Genomic DNA, 20,885 nt, shown 5'->3' with positions numbered 1-20,885 from the left:
AAGCCAAAATAAAGCAGATATTCCAATTCCGGATACACCTTTCAAAATAAATACATGCACTCACGTCTAATAGTTGTGACGTTTTATTTTGAATGCAACAAATAGTGCATTTCCGGTGTTTTCTGGCTAGTTCTAGCTAACTTGACGCAGCAAAATTGCAAAAACTTCCGTACGGCCGTCATGTGACCACTGAAAAAGACTGGGAAGACTATTCTGTTTTCATGCAAATGCCCTTTAACTAGATATGATCCCACTCACTTCTAACCTGCCTGAGTTACAGCTCACACAAGGCTGTGTGTATCAAAAATATATATGCCTGTTGCAGGTTAAGTATAATTAAATTACCGTAAGCTAATAATACAGAAAATGAAAATGTAATCATTAACTCACTTTGGATTACATCACACACATTTCATTACAAAACAGACACTTGTACATACAAAGCCTATTTTTCACATGGGGCTCATAAGTGTTTTCTTCATCCTTAAAATTAAATAGAAGTAAATGCAAAACGTTTTATTGGCTCGATTCACAGAGCTTGATTTGCATTCGCTCACAACATCAATTAAAAACAGGTGAAGTGACTCACTCAAAAGTGTGTTGCACTGAACTCCAGTTACATTATTGGCCAGTTGAGAAGTCAACAAGTAAATATGTAATTGAGGTGGTATGTTAACAGTTATAATCTTGGAAAACATAGCACTGTTACCATGGACAGAAATCATTTTGAACAGACGTTATCTATGACAGTGGTGGTGATGTGGCATTCAACCCGCATTCAATCCGACAAGCTTCTTGTTTGTCAGTTGTAGGGTCCCATAGGAACCAGAAGAGGGCAACCACACATCAAGATACTGAGTGAGCCTTGTTAGTGGTGAGAGAATTTAAAAAAGCACGAAACAATTAAGGGAAAACTGCATTTACAGTAGAGAGGCAATGTTGCAGAGGGTTTGCTTTGCTTGCATTTCAGCCACAGCAGTCAGCAAGATGAAAGCAACTGAGAGGGGGAGAGAGAGAGAGAGAGAGAGAGGGGGGATGCTGGCATGCAATACATTATAGATCAAACTGGAATCCATAACGTCACAGCCACACCGTACATGATGTAGGCAACCAGGAGACTCCAAACATGAAACATTCATGTGCTAAAGATATCCCACTTGTGAGTTTCCATGGATAAAAAGGTCACATTTATGAGTGTGCTCTGTCCAACCTTTAATGTTCATAATCATTTCAGAAAGCTGAAGGGGAACTATGCTTAAAATTGTGACCTTTGTGTATCCGTGTGTCACATATGAGCATGTGTGTATTTTTTGTATCCCCTCATGACGCAGTCAGGGGCCCCGTTGCCCTGAAGATTGGTAGTATTTCAGCCTTCAGGAGCCTCAGTGAATAAATACACAGACTCTGTGACAACTGAGTGACTTGGCAATGTGTTACTCATTTTAGATTTATGGTAAAAAAAAAGGAAAAAGGAGAGGAAATAAAAATGAAATAGGGGGAGGAAGAAATAGGTGATGAGTGGTAAAGAGAAAACAAGGAGAAAAACTTTCAAGAGAAGAATTAGAGGGAGGTGAAATTATAGACAAAGGAAATTAAGAGCCAGAGGCTATAAAGAAGACAAAACGGGATGGGAGTAAATGGAGGAGAACAAATGGTTGAGGTTAAGGAAAAGAGAAAAGGAGGAGAGGAAAACACATGAGTGGCAGAGAACTGAAGAGATGGAAAGAACTGAAGCAAAGAGGCAGAGGATCAAAGGAGGATAGAGGACAGGGTGAGGGATGGGCCGAAAGAAAAGACAGAAGGATAGGAAGATGGGGGACAGAAAGAAATAGGGCAGAGAAGAGGAGACATTGCGAAATAGAGTAGGGGGAGAACACAAGAGATGGAAGGCGAGGGAGTGGGAGAGGAGAGGAGGAGGTGGGGCGGTGATGAGTCATCAGCCAGCTATCAGCCCTGGTGGGCTGGGTTGCTGTGGGGGTGGCGGTGTGACACATACGCAGAAACACACACGCGGAGGGATGCTGGCCGTCATGCTGCTTATATGTCTCCTCCTGCTGCGGAGGCGGGTGGAAGACAATACAGGGATGCCACTGGGACACACAGTTCAAACATACACATGTGCACACACGAGCCTTTCCTCTGACACACACACATAATGATGACGGCTGAGCAAGAGGCCTCATTAAGACTGAGGATGGATGGATGGTTATAAGGGCAGAAGGACAGCTGCAGGAAAGAAGAAAGGACAGAGACATATACATTTTATGCCTTCTTGCATCCCTCACATGCACATATTCTTTCCTTCTTCATTCATACTTTATTAGGTGGTGCATATGCAGAGGGGGGTGTTGTAGAAAGCGGAACATAAAGACAGGATGACATGCAGAAAATATTTTAAGCCATGACGTTACTGTATTATGTTGTTCCTCTTATACAGACACTCAAAGACACAGATACTGTAGCTACATGTGCTTTAAAATAATACTGTTTACGTGCATCCAACATGTTTAATGCAGACTTTAGCCCTACTCGCATGCCATGTCCTCCAATTAATCCATCACAGGAAAACAGAAATTGCAGCTGTTAGACACGTGCATGTGCAGTATAGTCTGATCCTGCATAGGGAAGAAGGGGCGGACAACCTGCAATAAGTCACTTCCTCTGTGACATGCAAGCTCTCATCTCTCTGTGGTGCTGAGTCGATCTCAGAGTTGCCATGCCAACAGATTGGGGGATTCCTAATTCTGATCCAGGCCGTTGCGCACATATAGGCTAGTGCATGCAATCAAATGAACACACATGCACAATTGCCAGTGGGTGAAAAACAGTTTATCAATAGTGTCATGGTGTTTTCTTTGTTTTAAATCATGGCAGGACAGTTTTAAAATCAATGGTGTGTGTGTGTGTGTGTGTCACTGAAACAATGTGTGAATGAGAGCAGATCAGCCAGTTAATCAGGTCAATGATTCTTTTTCCTATTTTAGCAACAGCACAGCCATACCAACCTGCAGGCCATCATCACTCACACACACACACACACACACACACACACACGCACACACACACACGCACACACACACACACACACACGCACACACACACACGCACACACACACACACACACACACACACACACACACACACACACACACACACACACACACACACACAGAAAAAATGACTCAGCTCACTGGTGAAATTTGAAAACCTCTGTAGGAATCTGTATTTAATTTTTAAACTCTACATACATTCATACATCTCAGCAGACAGAACGTGTGAGTGTAAAATCTGTGTGTGTTTGTGTGTGTTGTGTGTGTGTACATGTGTTGGGGTTTGGTTGGGAGTTACAGCTGCCTTCTGCACACCTGCATATTTATCATGTGCTTACAAAATGTGATAAAGACACATAACGAGTGACAGAGAGACAACAAGGGGAGAGAGACATAAACTGGGAGTGTGTATGCATGTCTGGGTGCATAAATGCAGTCTTAAACGTGAACTCTGCATGTGTATACAGGTATGTATAGTATGTTAATTTTTACATACAAATTTTGTTTGCATTGTGATCATTAGGGGTTGCACTTAGAAGTTTTCCCACTATTTAGACTACTGAAACAAGTGTGAGTTAAAGGAAGTTTGTATAATTCTGATATCCATTGTTTTGGCCTAAGTTTGAATGAAAGGGTGTGCACTGTCCAGTGTCTACATCAAGTTAATATGTAAACATTTAAACATTAATCTTACTGAAAATATATTTTTGCTATAATAATCTGCATAGCCCCCCCGATTAGAAAACGCTGATATATCCTTTAACAGGCATGAAAAATCACATTCACAGCCATGTTTTTGACTGTGATGAGTTTACTGACATGTAAAAATACGTAGTCTTGCAGCCCCTTGTGAGTGGGTGGGTGTGTGTCTGTGAGTGCATCTATGTTGCAGACGTTTGTATATTGTATGTACGTGTTCATACATTATGTATGCGAGTAAGAGACTTGAGTTGGTCGAGAATGAGTTTGTCTGTATGCATGAATGCTTACATGCATGTGACTGTTATTATGACTGCATATGCACTTGCATGTAGAGTATATATATATATATAGATATATATATATGCACACATATGCAAGTATAAGCACATATACAGTTACATACTGAATCACATACATGGCACATTTGTGTCATTATGGATGTGTATCAGGCATGCATGTATCCCTGCATTACTGTATGTGTGTGTGTGTGTGTGCATGAATATGTGTGTTGTGTGTTGTGTTGTCGTGTTGTGTGTGTGTTAGTCGCTGTCTTCTCTCTCCTGGGTCTCGGCCAGGGAGCTCTCATCAATATTCTCCAGGCTCTCAGCATGCTGGATGCTGAGCTCAGAGAGTGGGATGCTGGGTAATGTAGTCTGTTCGGGGTAGAGCCAGGGCTTGAATCCGGGGTTGTGTCTCTGCTTCCACTCTGAATACTTCACACAGGCTTTGTTGATCTTCTTCATTGCCTGAAAAGAAAAAAAAAGGATCAACAACACAATATAGACAACATAAACATTAAGTTTTTATAGATTTATATTGATCCTCAAACACTTCAGCCAACAGAAAGGAGAGGATGGCACTGATTGCCAGAAATAATTTGGACTTAAATGATTTTGTCAGCATTTATTCTTGGTCAACCTTGAGAGAAGACACGCTAGACTGACCTCAACAGAAACAAAGACTACAGAAAGAGAGGAAAATGAAAAAGAATGAAGATGGATGAGAAAAAGGATCATTAGAGATAGAAGGGAATTTATGGAGAGATGGAGATATCTACAGCGATAAAAAAAAAACAGGCAGAGAGGTAAAGAGGGAGATAGTGGGAAGTGAATCTGTGTAGAATTTCTTGCTCTGATGTGAGAGCCAAATCATCAAGTACCTTCACATTTCCAGACATGCAAAAGTAATTAGATGCAAATATGAAACCTTATTCAGAATGACTATTGGTTTAAAAAAGAAACCTTAGATGGTAATATTTTTTTATGTAGTACTATATCTTGAATTATGAATGAACACTAATACAATGTCACACCCAGAAGGAAAAGTCCTCCTGTATTTATTGTGTTGCAGTCATCAGCATTGTTATTTTCAGTGGGATTTGTACGTCTCACTGAGCTGCTGTTTTTCTGATTCTAATCATCAAGGGACTCTTCCATCCCGGGATGTTCTCTAGAGAATCTTTGCCCTATTTTAACAAATATGCACACGCTCTCACAGAGACAAACACACGAATACAGTAAACAGTGTCATACTGGAATGTGTAGGAGAGATTATACATTTTACACGTATAAGGTCTGCTGTGTGAAAAGTAACCTTTATGCACAGTGGCTGTGGATTAACACATCAACAAACACACACTCAAAGAATCTGTGTTAATCTGCAAATGACTTACGCGAGGAGCGAGGAAGTGGGAAGACTTGTTGACAACCCACTTGGGTAATGAACCTGCAAAGAGAGACAGAGAGAGCAGATAAAAGAAACAGTGAGGCACGAAGTGTGTGAATGAAAGAGAGACGGAGAGAGAGTAAAAGAGGAGGAGGAGGATGGAGAAGATATATAAAAAAAAAAAAAACAGGGATTTAGAGTTTGCTATATTACATGTCATGTCATACGGGATCAAAGTGAGGATTTGTAACCCAACTACTCTCTGCACTTCACCATATGCTTCTCACACACACACACACACAAACACACACATTACAAACGCAATCAGCACTTGCATGCAAGAGAGGGACAGTAAAGACGTGAATTAAAGGGAGAATGAGAGGAAAGGATTAACGAATAGAAAAAGAGGGCAAGTTAAAAGAGGGGAGAGGGACAGAGCGAGAGAGTGAAATAGACTCTGTCCTTCATATGGTTACTATGGTGACTCATTTTGACATAAAGGCAGGGGAATGAATCATTCATTACAACTTTGAGCATGCGTTAAGCACCAGGGTGAGTGTGCGTGTACCTGTGTGTTTCTGTGTGTTTCAGTCTTTTTTTTTTATGTTTGTACTACTACTATTCATGTATTGCTGCATGAGTTTGTCCCATTGTGTTTGTGCTGGTGTGAGTGTGTGTTTGTGTGTGTGTGTGAGTGTGTTATAGTTACCTCTTGGATCTACCTGGGCCATGTAAGTGAGGGTACAGTGGTTGGGTCCCTGGCTCTGGATCATGTAGCCAGTCTGAATGGACACAGCTCGCACCATGTCCTTTTTAGGAGGGTATTTCTGTTGGGACAACACACACACACACACACACACACACACACACACACACACACACACACACACACACACACACACACACACACACACACACAGACACACACACAGACACAGACACAGACACAGACACAGACACAGACACAGACACAGATTTCTTATTCAATGCGTGTAGCAGCTGCCTTGTTTTCTGTCAAAAGTGTCCTTGAACAGGATAAGGAGCCCTTCAGTTAGTTAAAGTTGCTCCTGACGGGAACGTCAGCTAAAATTACCTCATTTAAGCATCAATGTAAATGATTTTCATACACTCCTCCCAAAGTAAACCTCCTTCAATGAATGCAAACTATACACATATGCACCCACTGTTTCTTTTAATCAGAAGTATCTCTAATATCAGCAACACAATCCTAAAATCTATCCAATGGCATATAAAAGGTCTGCAGGGTAGACGCTCAAGCGTGTTTTCCTGCTGCCAGTCAATCTGATTTTCTGCCCCGCAGTCATATTTATGATGCAAATCCTGTCCACAATATCCTGTGAGTAACACAGCAGTAAAGGCCAGATCTAGCTCTCTATTCCACTGCGGGCTCCTTTGACTACATATCTACGATTATTATTCATGATGATGAAGTACAGTGCTGGTTAGCCTGTGCTAATTAGGACAGGCACACTGTGGAGCACTTACAGTAAGAAGCACACAGTGCAGCAATCAGCTTAAGAACCTTTATCACAGGAGAACTTCAAATTAATGCTTTATCTCTCACCTACTGTATGACTTCCTATTTTTGGTGCCTGTACTTCTCCACTAATAGATTACATTGCAAGTAAGTTTTTGCTGACAGAACACTGGCAACATCTGTGAATCATTACATCTGCAGGTTGCCAGGAAATCACCAACAACACTGTAATGTTCTGAGCTAGATATAGGGGATGTTTTTTCATAGGGAAGACTACAGGAAATTTGTAGCATTTCATTTTTAGTCACTGATGGGGTGACTCTCTACTATCCTGACTTTAAAGAATAGCTTGATATTTTAGGAAATACAAGAGTATTTGCTTATTCATACTGATTAAAAAAACGAGATGTAACTTGTTAATTAGTGATCTTTAGAAGCACTGGTAGGTGGATTTTTTAAGGCAAGACAGAACCAGGCTCACTGTTTTTGCCTGCTTACAGCTAGGCTAAGCTAACCGGCTGCTAGCTCTAGCTTCATTTTTAGCGTCAAACAAATGAGAGTGGTATTGATCTCATCTCAATAAGCTTCATTTCCTAAATATGTCAAACTATTCCTTCAAGTGATCCACCATACCAGGAAACTACTACATATCTTCTGACCTGGGTATCTGATGATCAATCAATTAGAAGAATTGATCAACATAACATTTACTTAACTTTGTTTTTCTGGCTTTTGTTTCAAACAAGCAATGGTAACTTGTAATGGTCACTTGTTATGTTTCTCCTATTCTGATTCTTGTTTCTTTGGTTCATTTTATATGATTAAGAACTCAACAGATGAACTGGTAAAATAGTCATTAATAGCTATTAGTAATCATTAGTATAAATATATGAGATGAGACTCGCCCACTAGCAAGCTTTGCAGTGGGATCAGCCACAGTTACTACAGGGCAGTGGCAACTAGACTTCAAAGGCTGATTGCTGAAACCCTTTCCAAATTTACGACGGAAAAAGCACTTGTTACTAATCCTGCGGAAGAGTGCAGATGAATGTCGCGTCAAATACAGGATAATTGGACAGACTCCAGGCGGTGACCGCATGAACTCAGCACTCCACTGGTATCCCCCTTCAGTTGCAGCTCCACAAGTCAAACTCTCAAATTCTACTGATTATCAAGAGTGACCTTGGCTAATCACACACACACAGCCGTGCACACACACACTGTCTATTATGTTCGTGACCACTGATTGATGCAGGAATGCGGAAGGCGAGGCGGAAGTCAACAGCTAACAGTCACATGAAAGGCCTTATCTTTTTGTAAACATTATATTAGTGAGCGAAACTGAGAGTGAGAAACAGAGAGGGAAAGGGAGACTGAAAGACATACTAGGGGAGAGGCAGAAAAGCAAGAAAGACAGACAGGAAAAAAGAAAAAGACACAAAAACCGCAGACAGAGACAGAGACAAAGACAGAGAAAGAGAGGTGGAGCTCAATCAATGAATTATAAATTAGTTGATCGCAACTATTTTGACAATTGATTTATCATTGAATTGTTTTTTTTCTAGCAAAGTTCTGGTTCCAGCTTCTCCATTGTGAGGATTTGCTGCTTTGCATCGTCTTATGTGACAGTAAACCAAATAATTTTTGGTTTTAGTCAGACAAAACAAGCCATTTAGGACATTGTGAAAGGCATTTTTCCACTATTTTCTGAGATTTTATAAACCTGACAATTAATCAATTAATCACAGTCAGCAAGTTAATAATGAAAATAATAGTTTGTTGCACCCCAAGAGAGAAGTGGTGAGTACAAGCTTTTACACAGGATCATTCTTCTTCGGTCTTCTTCATCCAGTTGGACAAGAAACACAGAAACGGAGCCAAACTAAAAGCCGAAGTTTCTGGTCTGATTCCAAACTGAAAGTCACTCACATGGTCCCAGTGTTCTCTAATCTGTCTGCTTGTTTTACTGGCCTCTTGCACTCAAATTAGTCGTCCTAAAAAAAGCACAACTGGAGGCCGACCTACAATACAATACACTGAACTGAATCAAATTAACTATCCCGCACTAAAACTGAAGCAGTGTCGGCACAGGGTACAATCTATCATCTCCCTGGTAAAAGCATCAAAGGCAGGAGGTATGATTGTGCTCTCAGTTTGGATGCAGTGGTTCTGTGTAAGATAAGTGACACACACACACAGAGTTTTAATACCTCCTTTCCACAAATACAAATGCACAACGCCCTTCAGCTTGTTAAACTGGATCAATGTTCATGTCAGCTCACCCAATGTGCACTCATTTCAATTTGTTTCACAATGCTGCATTAGCACTCCAGTGCACCTTTGAACGCACATGTACAGAGTTATAGTAGCGTGAATGAGCAGGGCCCCAGCTGTATGTGTGTGTGTGTGTGTGTATTCGTGTATACTGTATACTCACGGCATGTTTGACTGAATAGTTCATGATGATGTAATCTTTCCCTATTGGCAGCCAGGAGCGAAGCGTGATGACATCGCGGTTCCGAAGAGGATTTGGACACTTCCCTGTTAACAAACCGAAGAAAGCTGGTGAACATAGTATAGCGGATCAACGTGCATTTTACTGTCTGTGTGTTTCTGTTTCCTCTCACAGCCCCAAATCATATTAGTAACAAATCAATGCAGCTGTTGTTTACACAAGAGTGTGCTACATACATGAGTAGTAACCGACGTCCGCGTTGACTGTAAGTTTCCCGATATCAAAGGTCTCAATGACGTTTGTGTCCCATTTCCTTCTGTATTCAATGTCATGGAGAACGTCATACATGGTCTCAGCTGAGACGTCCTTACACACCATACGACACTGCGAGAGACAGATGGATAGAAAGAGAGAAATAGTGTTATAATAAACGGATGTATTTAACTCATATTTATCATAAGCACCAATCCTGTAATATATCTATATTCAATACATGATTTTAGAAGTTGCATTCCATAAATTCAAAGTACTGCACCAAAACAAACCCTGGTAAAAACATCAAAGACGTGCACAAAATTCAACATCCATACTTAACAGAACAAATAAATTAGGTGGATGTGTGTAAATGTACACACACACACACACACACACAGATCTGGCAACTGACATGTAAATGATTAGACATCAGATGGTCGAAGAGTGTCAGTGTCATGGAGCAGACAGGATGTGTGTGTGGTGTGTGTGTGTGTGTGTGTGTGTGACAGAGAGAGAGAAAGAGAAAATTAGGAGAGAGACACGTCACTGACCACAGATGAGTCATTACTAAACTTGAGCTTGTAAATGAAACAAAATACATTCGGTACAGGACAGAGACACAGTTGAATAGTCTGTGAAAGTCGAGGGGTAACGGGGGTCTGAACGCTTTTTTTTTTATTTTTTTTTTTTAGAGGCCATACACATCTACAAGTCCCCTGCTGTTTGGACAAAAGTATGAAGGATACACACAGTTTTCCAGAAATTAACTTGTCTCATCCTGAGATCTAGATTCAATACTTAAAAGTAGTGTTCTTACAGAAACAGGCCAGCACCCGATCTGGGTCCTAAAATCTACTTGAAGAAACATTAAAATAAATCATAATGACACATTTCAAAGCAAAATCTATAAGGAATCAGTTATATATCCGTACTTGTTGATTTGGAACAAGTTTGTGTAGGTGTGTCACAGCTTATTAATGAAACCACAGGGACTCGTGCCTATGTCAGGTTTGGAACAGATGCAGTAAATATAAACAGACATGTACATGTACTCTATAAGGAGAGGTCTGCATCCCTAGAGTAAAGCTGTTACTACAGTTACAATAGCCAGGGGGAATAAGTCTTAATGATAAGGAGAGAACAAAGGGAGAGGCATGTAAAGAGAAAAAAGACAGAGAGATAGACAAACTAGGACAGGTGAGACACAAAACACTAAGAGTGAGTGAGAGGCTGAGAGAGACTGTGAGACAAACAGAGCAAGAGAAGAAGAGCGAATGAGAAAGAAATGGACCGAGGATCCCAAATGATTTTAACTCCCAACTTACAAATCAGTCCAGATGGTTTAGAGCTACATCTCTCTTCTTTCCCTTGTTCCCTGAGGGCCTCATCTAAGAAAATGATCACTAATTTCACTCTACATTGACTGTTCATCTGTTTGAATAGGAGGCCTGCTCTAATTCTATATGCTAAAACAGTAGCAAATGAAACATTATGTGACTATCTTTGGTGTAGCGGCAAAAAAATATGCACAGGCCATTGAAAAACTTGCTCATTTGGAGATGTGCAAAATTCTTAACTAATGATCACTGACTAGTAATTCAGTCATATGAAAGAGTAAAATAAGATCAAGAGTCTACAGCCAACTGCAGAGCTTTGAGCTAAATGCTAATGTCAGCATGCGGACATGCTCACAATGACAATGCTAGCATGCTGCTGACTTGCAGATATAATGTTTACCATCTTAGTTTTGTTCATTTCCTCATTAATACAAGTGAGGCTGATGAGAACATCACAAGCTTTGCATAAACCAAAGTATTGGACGATTTAAATTTTTACCTGATGAGAAAAGTCAGTATCACTGAAATTATCACTGAAGTTATTACAATTCATCCTCTGGGCACCATGAAAATTGTGTGCCAACCCATCAAGTAGATGTCAAGTCAAGATATTTCATCAGATAAGGGGAAACTTTGACCTGCTGGTAGCACTAGATGAAAAGTCAGGGGCAATCCATCCAACAGTTGTTGAGATATTTCACTAAACCTGCCACTAGAACATACGATATCAGTCAAAAAAAAATAAATAAAAATAAAATAAAATAAAATAAAATAAAATATAATATATATATATATATATATATATATATATATATATACTCATTCCGAACATTAAGATCATTAAGAGTTAGTTCCACTGAGGAAAAATTACAGATGATGTTGGGAAATAAGGACAAGAAAGTGAGGACAGTGAGAACTCTGAAAATGCTCCAAGTGAGAAATCTTTTAACTTTTTCAGGCAAGGACCCAAATTAAGTGAAATGAATTGTCGGGGGACCACATATCATTATAACTCTCAATGACCCATTTTGTCTTCCAACCCACTTGTTAAAGAAATGTTATTTTACTACCTCTGACTCCAAATTGGACATGTAAAACAATGCCAGTATATGCACTGTATTGAGAGCTATGCTCACTTGTTGCCTAGTTGCTTTATTCATATGGTGCTTAGACAGTCAGTCTCACAGGGCTGCTCAACCAGCCACACTGTGAAACAAAAGAAAAAATGAAAATGCTAAATTGAAACGACATCCCCACAAACAAGGAGAACCCTTACTGAGAACAAGGAAATGTAGAGAGTGTGCAGAGAGCAGGTAAATACAGACTGACGCTGACAACAACATAAGAGACAGAATAAGGACACGTGGATGAATATCTGCAGGCGCAGGGCATCAGCGTTAGCTGGTCTAACCTCATCATGATCTCAATCAAGGTCATCAGAGGAGCTAATTCATGGCTCTGTTAGGAGGTAGACTGATACATGAACTTGGAGTCCGTTAGACTCCATTTATTCATGCTCCAATATCAGATAGCTCGCTCAAATAGACCGTAATCAAGTATGCAAGTGAAGTTCAAAAGATTCCAAGACAGACAGGAAGCAAAGTCACATAGGCAAAATAAAGCCACATACTATATGTAGTAGTATGTGTGTTGTCACATGAGTAAGAAAAGAGCAAATACAGATAACATATGCATGTATGCATCAAACTGTGCTAGGTGTGAGGCACAAAAAGATCCTGGACTGGAAAACTACCGGTCCCACCTATGGGCAGTTTAGTAGTTTTCCATTAACATTCAACTGACCTTTGATCACAAAGTCACTGTCACGTAATAACAAGTAGTCGTTAATTGAATGTTTGGACTGAAAGTTACAAACTTGGTAACTTTGCTGATGATGACCATGAGATGTGGTTGAAGGCTCAACAAATGCAAGTAAGCGGACATTTAAGTTGAGATTATTTTGTCACATATACTGTTCCAAGGTTAAGAATCTGCTTATTTCAGCTTTACATACAGTCAACAGTCACATTTTCCTGTGTGACAAGATGTAAAAGGTCCTTTGTTTTGTGTTTCACACTTTGGCTTGAAAAGTTTTTCCATTAGTATTTTTATTATTTTGAAGCCATAAATGAAAGCATAATGAAATGCAGCATAATTTTTCACAGTAATTATACTGCACTATCTGTAGCAACAAAGGTAGAAAATGGTCTGTTCTTCTACACAATCGGGAAGATACTGTACATAATGCACCAGGACAAAGCTGCTACTGCAAATATGATGACTAAGCTGTGGTGGAAGGTAACTGAGTACATTTTAGAGCTGCAACAATAAGTCCATTTTTACAGAAAATTAATTGACAATCATTTCTAAAAAATAAATTCATCCTTTTTTCAAGCAAAAATGCCAAATATTCAATGTCAGGGTTTTCTGCTTTTATCAGTTTATATCATTGTAAACGGAATATCTTTGGATTTTGGACTGTTGGTCGGACAAAAGAAGAAATTTGAAGACGTCACCTTGGATTGTGGGAAATTATAACAGGCATGTTTCACTATTATCTGGCATTTTATTGGCCAAATGACTCATTGATTAATCCAAAAAAAACAATCAGCAGATTAATTGATAATGAAAATTATTGTTATTTGCAGCCCTTGTACATTTACTCAAGTACAACACTTAAGTACAATGTTGAGGTACTTGAGTATTTACTTTTTATGATGCATCTTTACACTTCTACTAAATGTATTTGACAGCTACAGTTACTAGTTACTTTGCAGACGTTTTTTTACATCTAAATCATATGCTTATTTCCTACAATATGACTCAGATTCATTGGCACCCTGACCCTTAGCAACCAGGGCGCCCCACTGAAAATTAATTTTGAATGTAGGACTTAACTTGTAATTGTGCTATAACAACTTTTACGTAAGAATGTTGAGTAAAGTTTCCACTGCTGTGACTAAGAAATTGACGCAGGAGGAGGCCAGGGAGAAATCAGCATAAAAACAAGCTTATTGATTTTTTTAAAATGTGATTAGTGATTGTAGATTCAGCTGATACTGCTCTGTCTAAAATAATGAAATGCCTTTCAATTATTTAGAACACTTAAAACCTTTATAAATACAAAGCTATTACTCATCAACATTTCTGTGGATGTAGCACAGAGCGGTTGTCAGTACACCAGTATCAGTTTGGTCTCAAATTTGATATCTGTGTGTGTGTGTGTGTGTGTATTTGTGTGTACTTGCAGGTCAGAAAAGACCAGGGAGAATAATGGACGTTGTTGTATCCACAGGCAAACTGAAACAGGAGTAGGAGGTAGAAAGAAAGCCAAATGAAAAGGTGAAAGAAGAGAACTGATGAACAGCAACAGAATGAAGACATACGGCCAGATAAGTACATGTGTGTGTAATTCTATTACACACTAATTCAGTAAACTCAACAGATGAAGCAAGGAGACGGAGAGGATGGAGGGAGAGACAGAGAGGCGGGTGAAAGAGAGTTCAGAAAGATAAAACAGAGACAGAGGGAGACAAACAGGCGGACAAATAGGTACTCAAACAATGCGTGTGCGTGCAAGTCTTTTTTCAGGCCTGTCCGTACTGCGCCCGCTGCCCACTCACAATGACCTCTGACCCCCCTGCGCGTCCAACCCACTCCGCCCACTTTCTCTCCCTTATTCCCCGTCGCACCTACTCTTGTTCTCTCCCTGCCACTCTCTTTCCTTCCCTTCCCTCCGCTGCCTCCAACCTGTCGACTCTCATCTTTTGCTCCTCTGGGTGCAGATACATGATTGCAGAAGACAATTGTGAAAAAAAAAAAAAAAACATAAAAGCACAAGTGTGTGTGTGTGTGTGATTCAGAGCCGGGCTTCCCTCTGTGTCAGTGTGAAGAAAAACGCAGGAGTCTCCAGTGTGCGTGTGGCAGAGAGGCAGGAGAAGCGGGCAGCCATCTGACGACTTGTAAAACTATTCAAGTAAACAAAACCACCTACATACTAACACACACACACACACACACACACACACACACACACATATTGTGTGTGGAGTCATATTCTGACACATGATATCATGATGATGGTGAAGGTTAGCGTGAGTGATTACAGCCGTGATATAAAAAGTCATTATTGATGAATATGGCAGTGACGATAATTACGATGATAATGAGGCTGATAATAATTACACTGCTAATGATAATGATGATTGCCAGTCTGTTCTCTCTCTCTCTTTCTCTCTCTCTCATTCAGATATATCTGTTCGTCTTTACCACTGTTAATGCTATAGGTAAAGAGAGAAAGTGAAAAAGGAAGAGAGAGTGAGAGATTGGGGAAAAAGTGTTAAGTCTCCACACCCACATTAATCATTTGACATGCATCAGCAAAGATGCTTGCTTTCATTCCGTCTATAAATAGAAGAGCTGTATCTGTGGCATCACTACACACACACACACACACACTTATAAGCATGAAACATGCACATCGATAACCACACTTACACACTACAAATCCTTTTATCGTTTTGTCTATAGAGAAAAACCACAAAATTCAGAGAAATAAACGCACTCGTGTCACGTCAGAGTTTGGATGAAATGAGTGGCAGGTTGTGTGTTAGAAAAAAAAAAAAAGACAGGTACAGAGAGATAGAAAGCTGCACCATGCAAAAATCAAGCTCCTGTAACTGTCATATTTACATAAAGATAAAGTGCCAGTTAGAGATAGAAACCCCACCCGAACTCTAAATGTGTGTGTGTGTGTGTGTGTGTCAGTGTGCTTCTCTCTGTTTGCAGAGCTGTCGAGAGGAAACACACCTGGGCTGTATGAAAAAGCATGAATAAGCAGAACCTTACCCTTTGCGTACACACACACACATACACAAACACACACACACATTATACCCTGCTGATGAGGACATGATACACCTCTCCTGAAGCACACATACCCTGAGGAATTACACAGGCAAATGCGGCCAACTCACACAAAAGAACAGGTACAAAGACAGATAGAGAGGGGTGGGGCGTGGGGGAGCTGTGGTGTCCTCTGCACATGAAGATAACACCCGTATGCACACACACACACACCCATGCATGCACACACACATACATTACTTTATTTAACAAAGTAAACACCTGGTGGTTTGCTCACGCTCATCAGACCCGGATACACCAGTAAAACAGCAGGAAAGCACACACACAGAGGAGAGTGTGTTTAGCTTCTATCAATGTCCAGTATACAGCAGAAAAATGGATGCAAAAATAACTGACAGTAATTAGATTATTATGGAAGTTCTTTAAGTAACATTTAAAGGGTGTAAAGTGTGCAACCTTCCCAAAACTGTCAGCTGTCAAGCCAAATCAGTCTTAAAGTGAGAGTGACAACACTACAGGTTTTGAGCCAGTGAAGCACTAAAATACCAGTCAGTCAGGTTCAGTGCCAACATGGATAAGTAAAGACTGTAGTGCACACTGGGAAAATGTGTTAGAAGTATGATAAAACAATGTAAGGCTGCAACTAACGAGCTTTTTCATTATTGATTAATCTGCCAATTATTTTCTTAATTATTCATTTTGGCTATCGGTAAAAAGTTTTTAAAAAATACCTGTTACAAGTTCTCAGAGTCAAAGGTGATGTCTTCAACAGTCCAAATCCCAAAATATTCAGTTTATCATCATGTATGACATCTGAGAAGCTGAAACTAGAGAATCTTGGGCATTTTTGCTTAAAAAAAAAAAAAAGACTAAATTGATGATTCGATTATCAAATAGTTGGCGATTAATATTTTGTTGATCGACTAATTGTTGCAGCTCTAAAACAATGTCTTCTGTTACAATTTTCTGATCTATTTTAATATTTTCCAGGCTATAGGTTCCAAATGATGCAAGAGTCTTACAACAGTTCATATTTCTTCACGTTATTGATGTTCTTAATGGAGTGTTCTATGATTTTAAAAAAGGAACTGAAAGTCATATCAAACTCTCGCTTTGTATCTTCACACACGTGTGCAAATTCAAACTACCTCTATAATCACCTTTTCCCCTTCAAGAGAGCACAAGTGTGCCGTGAAGAGTGAATCTAAATTAGCTTTTGTTCTCTGTTCCGGAACACTAACAAAACATTATTAATGACGTGGTCAAAAATAACATGTTAGATGATACGCAGCAGTTTCTACATTTAAAAGGACATCGACACCCAAGACATTCACACTTAAGACAAACTGCCAGGACTGATAATTGACCTGATAACAAAGTTGACTCATTATGTACTTTCACATGCTTGTCACATTATCTTACCTAAACAATGATCAGGAGTGACCACATTTTTCCATCTACTGTCCCTTGTATTATTAATGTCTGGTTAATTATTTATTGTAGTGACAAAAGGCCACCACAAGTTATCAGAGTGATGTCTTCAAACAGTCAATAAAACTCAAAAATGAACAATCATATGAAACAGAGAAGCAGCAAATTCTCACATTTGAGAGCCTGCAACTGCTTAATAAACGACATAATTCATCACTTGATTATCATAAAACTCTTTGATACATTTTCTGTCTATCAACTTTTCAGCTCTAGTCACTTCTATAGTCTTTTGTGCTATTTCCTGGTGCGCTTTTGCTCATTTCCCTGTGTGTTAAATGGATGAAAAACTGTATGCAAAACCATTTCCAGACAAGACAATAAAGAATAAACCAGACATTACTGTACAGTTTAGCAAGCTGAGGCAATATACTGAACACTAACCACTATACAACTGATTAAAGACTTGGAAAATAGTTCCACTGGCAGAGGATGATGTGTCTCTCCAGAGAATTAAACCTGCCTCCAGAGATTACCTCCTGCTCTCACTTCTCTTTACAGTCAATGGGATTTCTCATGGTGCACCAGGCACATCATCACCACTGTGCACATTTAGAAATATCCTAGATGAGTGAATCTAACATGGCATGTGTTTCTTGTTGCAGGCACTGTTACTGTTACTGTATATTATTTCTAAAAAAACCCATGTTTATGTGTGATGACATGCGGGAAAAAGTGCAGTATGCTGTGTCATTTGAATCAGTTTCTTTGAAATGTAACTGGCTGTTAGTGGTTTGGAGAAGCCTCTGCTACCACAAAGGGATCATGCAGCAAAAAGCAGTGATTAAAGCATGTCAGCAGTTTGAATCCTATAGGAATAGAGCACATCCCTGCCAAGTGGATTATACAGCAGCTGGGTTTCTTTTTTTGCTCCCAGTCCCTTTATGCTTGATTCTGATCTAAACTTTATTTTGACATATTCTAGGTACTTGTTTTATAATCTGTTTATATGCTGTTATGTTTCATAGCTACCTGTGGGGGGGGGTTGAGCAGTCTCACCTTAATTTTGTGGACGGACTTCCCCGCCTCCAGACCCTGGGTCCACACCGTGATGCCCCCCTTGCTGTAGTTCATACTCCAGCCCTCCTCGCACAGACACTCCGCCTTGAAGCTGGCGAACGCCCGGTCGTCCGGGATGGTCACAGTGTGTCCAGACATGGCTCGTTACCGGCGGGTGAGGGGGGGGAGGAGAGGGAGAGAGGGGGTTAGGGGAGTGGGGGGGTGGGGGGGGGTCCAAGAGACTCCTGCTGGGCCCGGAGGAGACACGGTGAGCCAGCGAAAGCGAATGGAAAAGCCGAGAGCCAGTTGTCCTCCTCTTCTGTGGGAATAACTTCTGTAATTCAATTTCCTCCTTGCAAGAAGCTTTTATAGGCTGCACCGCGTCTTGTGATGATCTATGTGTGTGTGTTTGCTTGTGTGCGTGTGTGTCTGTGCTCAGGGAGGCACAACAACCGCAATCCGCCCCGCACAAACTAATCAAACAGAGGTGAACGCACAGGTGAGAGCGCGCAAAAATGAGGCAAACACGTGTCAAAAAATGAAATGAACGAATTAAGTGTGCGTTTTAGTTGATGGCGGTAATTTAATAAGTTTCAGTCCGGTTCAGCAGTCCTCTTCAGACAAACCATATGTTTCTGTGTTTCCGCTTCACACTCTCTCTCTCTCTGTCTATCCGTCTCTCTCTATCTATCTGTCTCTTTCCTTCTTTATCTATCTTTTCCTCTGCGTGTCTTTCTCTTTTCTCTGTTGGTGCTGGTTCTTCTGTGAGCTTATAATAATTTGCAGCAGCCCTCCATCGCTGCGTCGCTGCTGTGGCAGGTGGTAGAGGGGATGCGGTGAGAAATAAGAGGAAGAGGAGGAGGAGGTGGAAGGGGAGAGGAGGAGAAACCACGCAGAACAGGCAGGCGACGCAGCGGCGACTACATTGGAAACGCCTCCCTGTGATGCCTTTAGGTGCTCTTCGTAAAGCCCACTGCTCTGCCGAGTGGACATTTTGTTTGTTTAACTTATTTGATCGAAAATGAGGAAAGTGAAATGCTTTTCGTGGCTGCTGCTTTTTGGGAAAGCCATCTTTGAAAAGCTGCTTTGTAATATTATACAGAGTTATAGTTGAATGACAACTTTTATCAAATAGGATAAGTAACTTGCCTGTTTTAATTGATGTTATTATGGCCTATCTGGGTGTGTCAGTTAACACATAGGTATTGAAAAATATTTACAGCCACAACAACTGTGCAGCTTATAGCTACTATCTTGCTGGCTCTGTGCAACACCATATAAACACGGTAAGAAATGTATTTGTATGGCTTTTCCTTGTTTCAACTATTTAAAAGTGCATGGGCACACTTACACTGTAAAGGTACCCTATGATGTTTTTGACCACTAATAGTGCTATGGAGCTGTGGGTTTTTAAAAAAAAAAAAAATTTATGAGCAGGACTGCAGTTAACATTTAACATTAACATTTTTTGCATGGGTACACTAAAAAATATGTAAGTTTTTTTCTAATAAATGCTGTTGAGGCTAAGATTTTTTCTTTTGAACACACACATCCATACATTTTTGCAGGTGCTGCATTACAAAAGTCGACACAAAATAACAAAAAAGTACCTGCGCACTGCTATATTGTCCCCGGTTCTTCTTTAAATCCACATGAACATGACAATATTTCAACCACTGTGGGTTTTCTGTTTTCTTTCCCTTTAGTGCTAGCTTAATAATTTAGAATACATATTAGAAGTCCAATGTAAAATAATAGGATGCTGAGTCCATTTTGAAACAAAATAATTTTGGTTGCACCAACAGTAACTCGACAGTAGTGTATAAAATCCATCCAGTTGACATTATACAACTGTTTTCAAACATTTGTCCTGTACCAGTTACGGTAAATCTTACCAGTAGGGCTGGAGAAAAGAAACCAGTCACAATTCACATTTTCAAAGTTTAGCAAAACAGGTTCACATTTGGTATATTTTTGAATGTTAAAATGGCTTATAACCAGCTAACTCAGGATTTATGAGGAAGCTGTGCTGGAAGAGAAGCTCAATAAGGCCCTGTAGGATACGACTGCAGAACTGTCGGCACATGGCCACTCAGTTGTCTAAGCAACATAAAGTGGCAATATTGTTTACTCCGACCTGAACATGTAGGAAACTCTTGTCCAAATGGACATGAACAATCTGAGTTCTGTTCCATTTTGTTTGTGGCTTTGATATTCCCGACAGCATTTGAATGCAACCCGTGCTACCAGCCATACACCAGCACCTTTTTGTAAACTAGTTAGTTCACGGAGCAGCGGGGGCGCGCCTGGCTCCTGTGGGCTGACGTGTAAAGTATTATTGAGTCCTCATATGTCTTTCTGTCATGATTCCTCCTGAACTGATCGTAATAACTTCTGCAGCTCAACAAACATCACAGACTCACTGAATAAGTTGAATTGTTATTAGAAAAACTACAATGATACTCATAAAAATCTTTCAATAATGCAATAATTTTTGTTCCCTCATGTGCTTGCCTGTCTCTCTTTTTTTTTCTTTCAGCAGTCCCCCTCCTTTCATCTTGGACTGTGTA

At 40.1% G+C, this 20,885-nt stretch overlaps 1 protein-coding gene across 1 annotated transcript; it reads right to left on the bottom strand.

Moving 5' to 3' along the window:
• Window positions 1–3,194: 3,194 nt before the first annotated feature.
• Window positions 3,195–19,230, bottom strand: stard10 (StAR-related lipid transfer (START) domain containing 10). The gene is made up of 6 exons (XM_044355261.1): window positions 18,316–19,230; window positions 9,607–9,754; window positions 9,353–9,456; window positions 6,127–6,244; window positions 5,425–5,477; window positions 3,195–4,498 (listed from the first exon to the last, which is right to left on the bottom strand). The coding sequence occupies exons 1-6, from the start codon at window positions 18,472–18,474 to the stop codon at window positions 4,292–4,294; spliced, it is 789 nt and encodes a 262-aa protein (XP_044211196.1). The 5' UTR covers window positions 18,475–19,230; the 3' UTR covers window positions 3,195–4,291.
• Window positions 19,231–20,885: the final 1,655 nt, after the last annotated feature.

This window comes from Thunnus albacares, chromosome 6 (genome assembly GCF_914725855.1).
Source record: "Thunnus albacares chromosome 6, fThuAlb1.1, whole genome shotgun sequence".
Taxonomy (NCBI): Eukaryota; Metazoa; Chordata; class Actinopteri; order Scombriformes; family Scombridae; genus Thunnus; species Thunnus albacares.
Note: the sequence above shows the minus strand (reverse complement) of the source record. Positions and strands in the feature narration are given on the sequence as shown.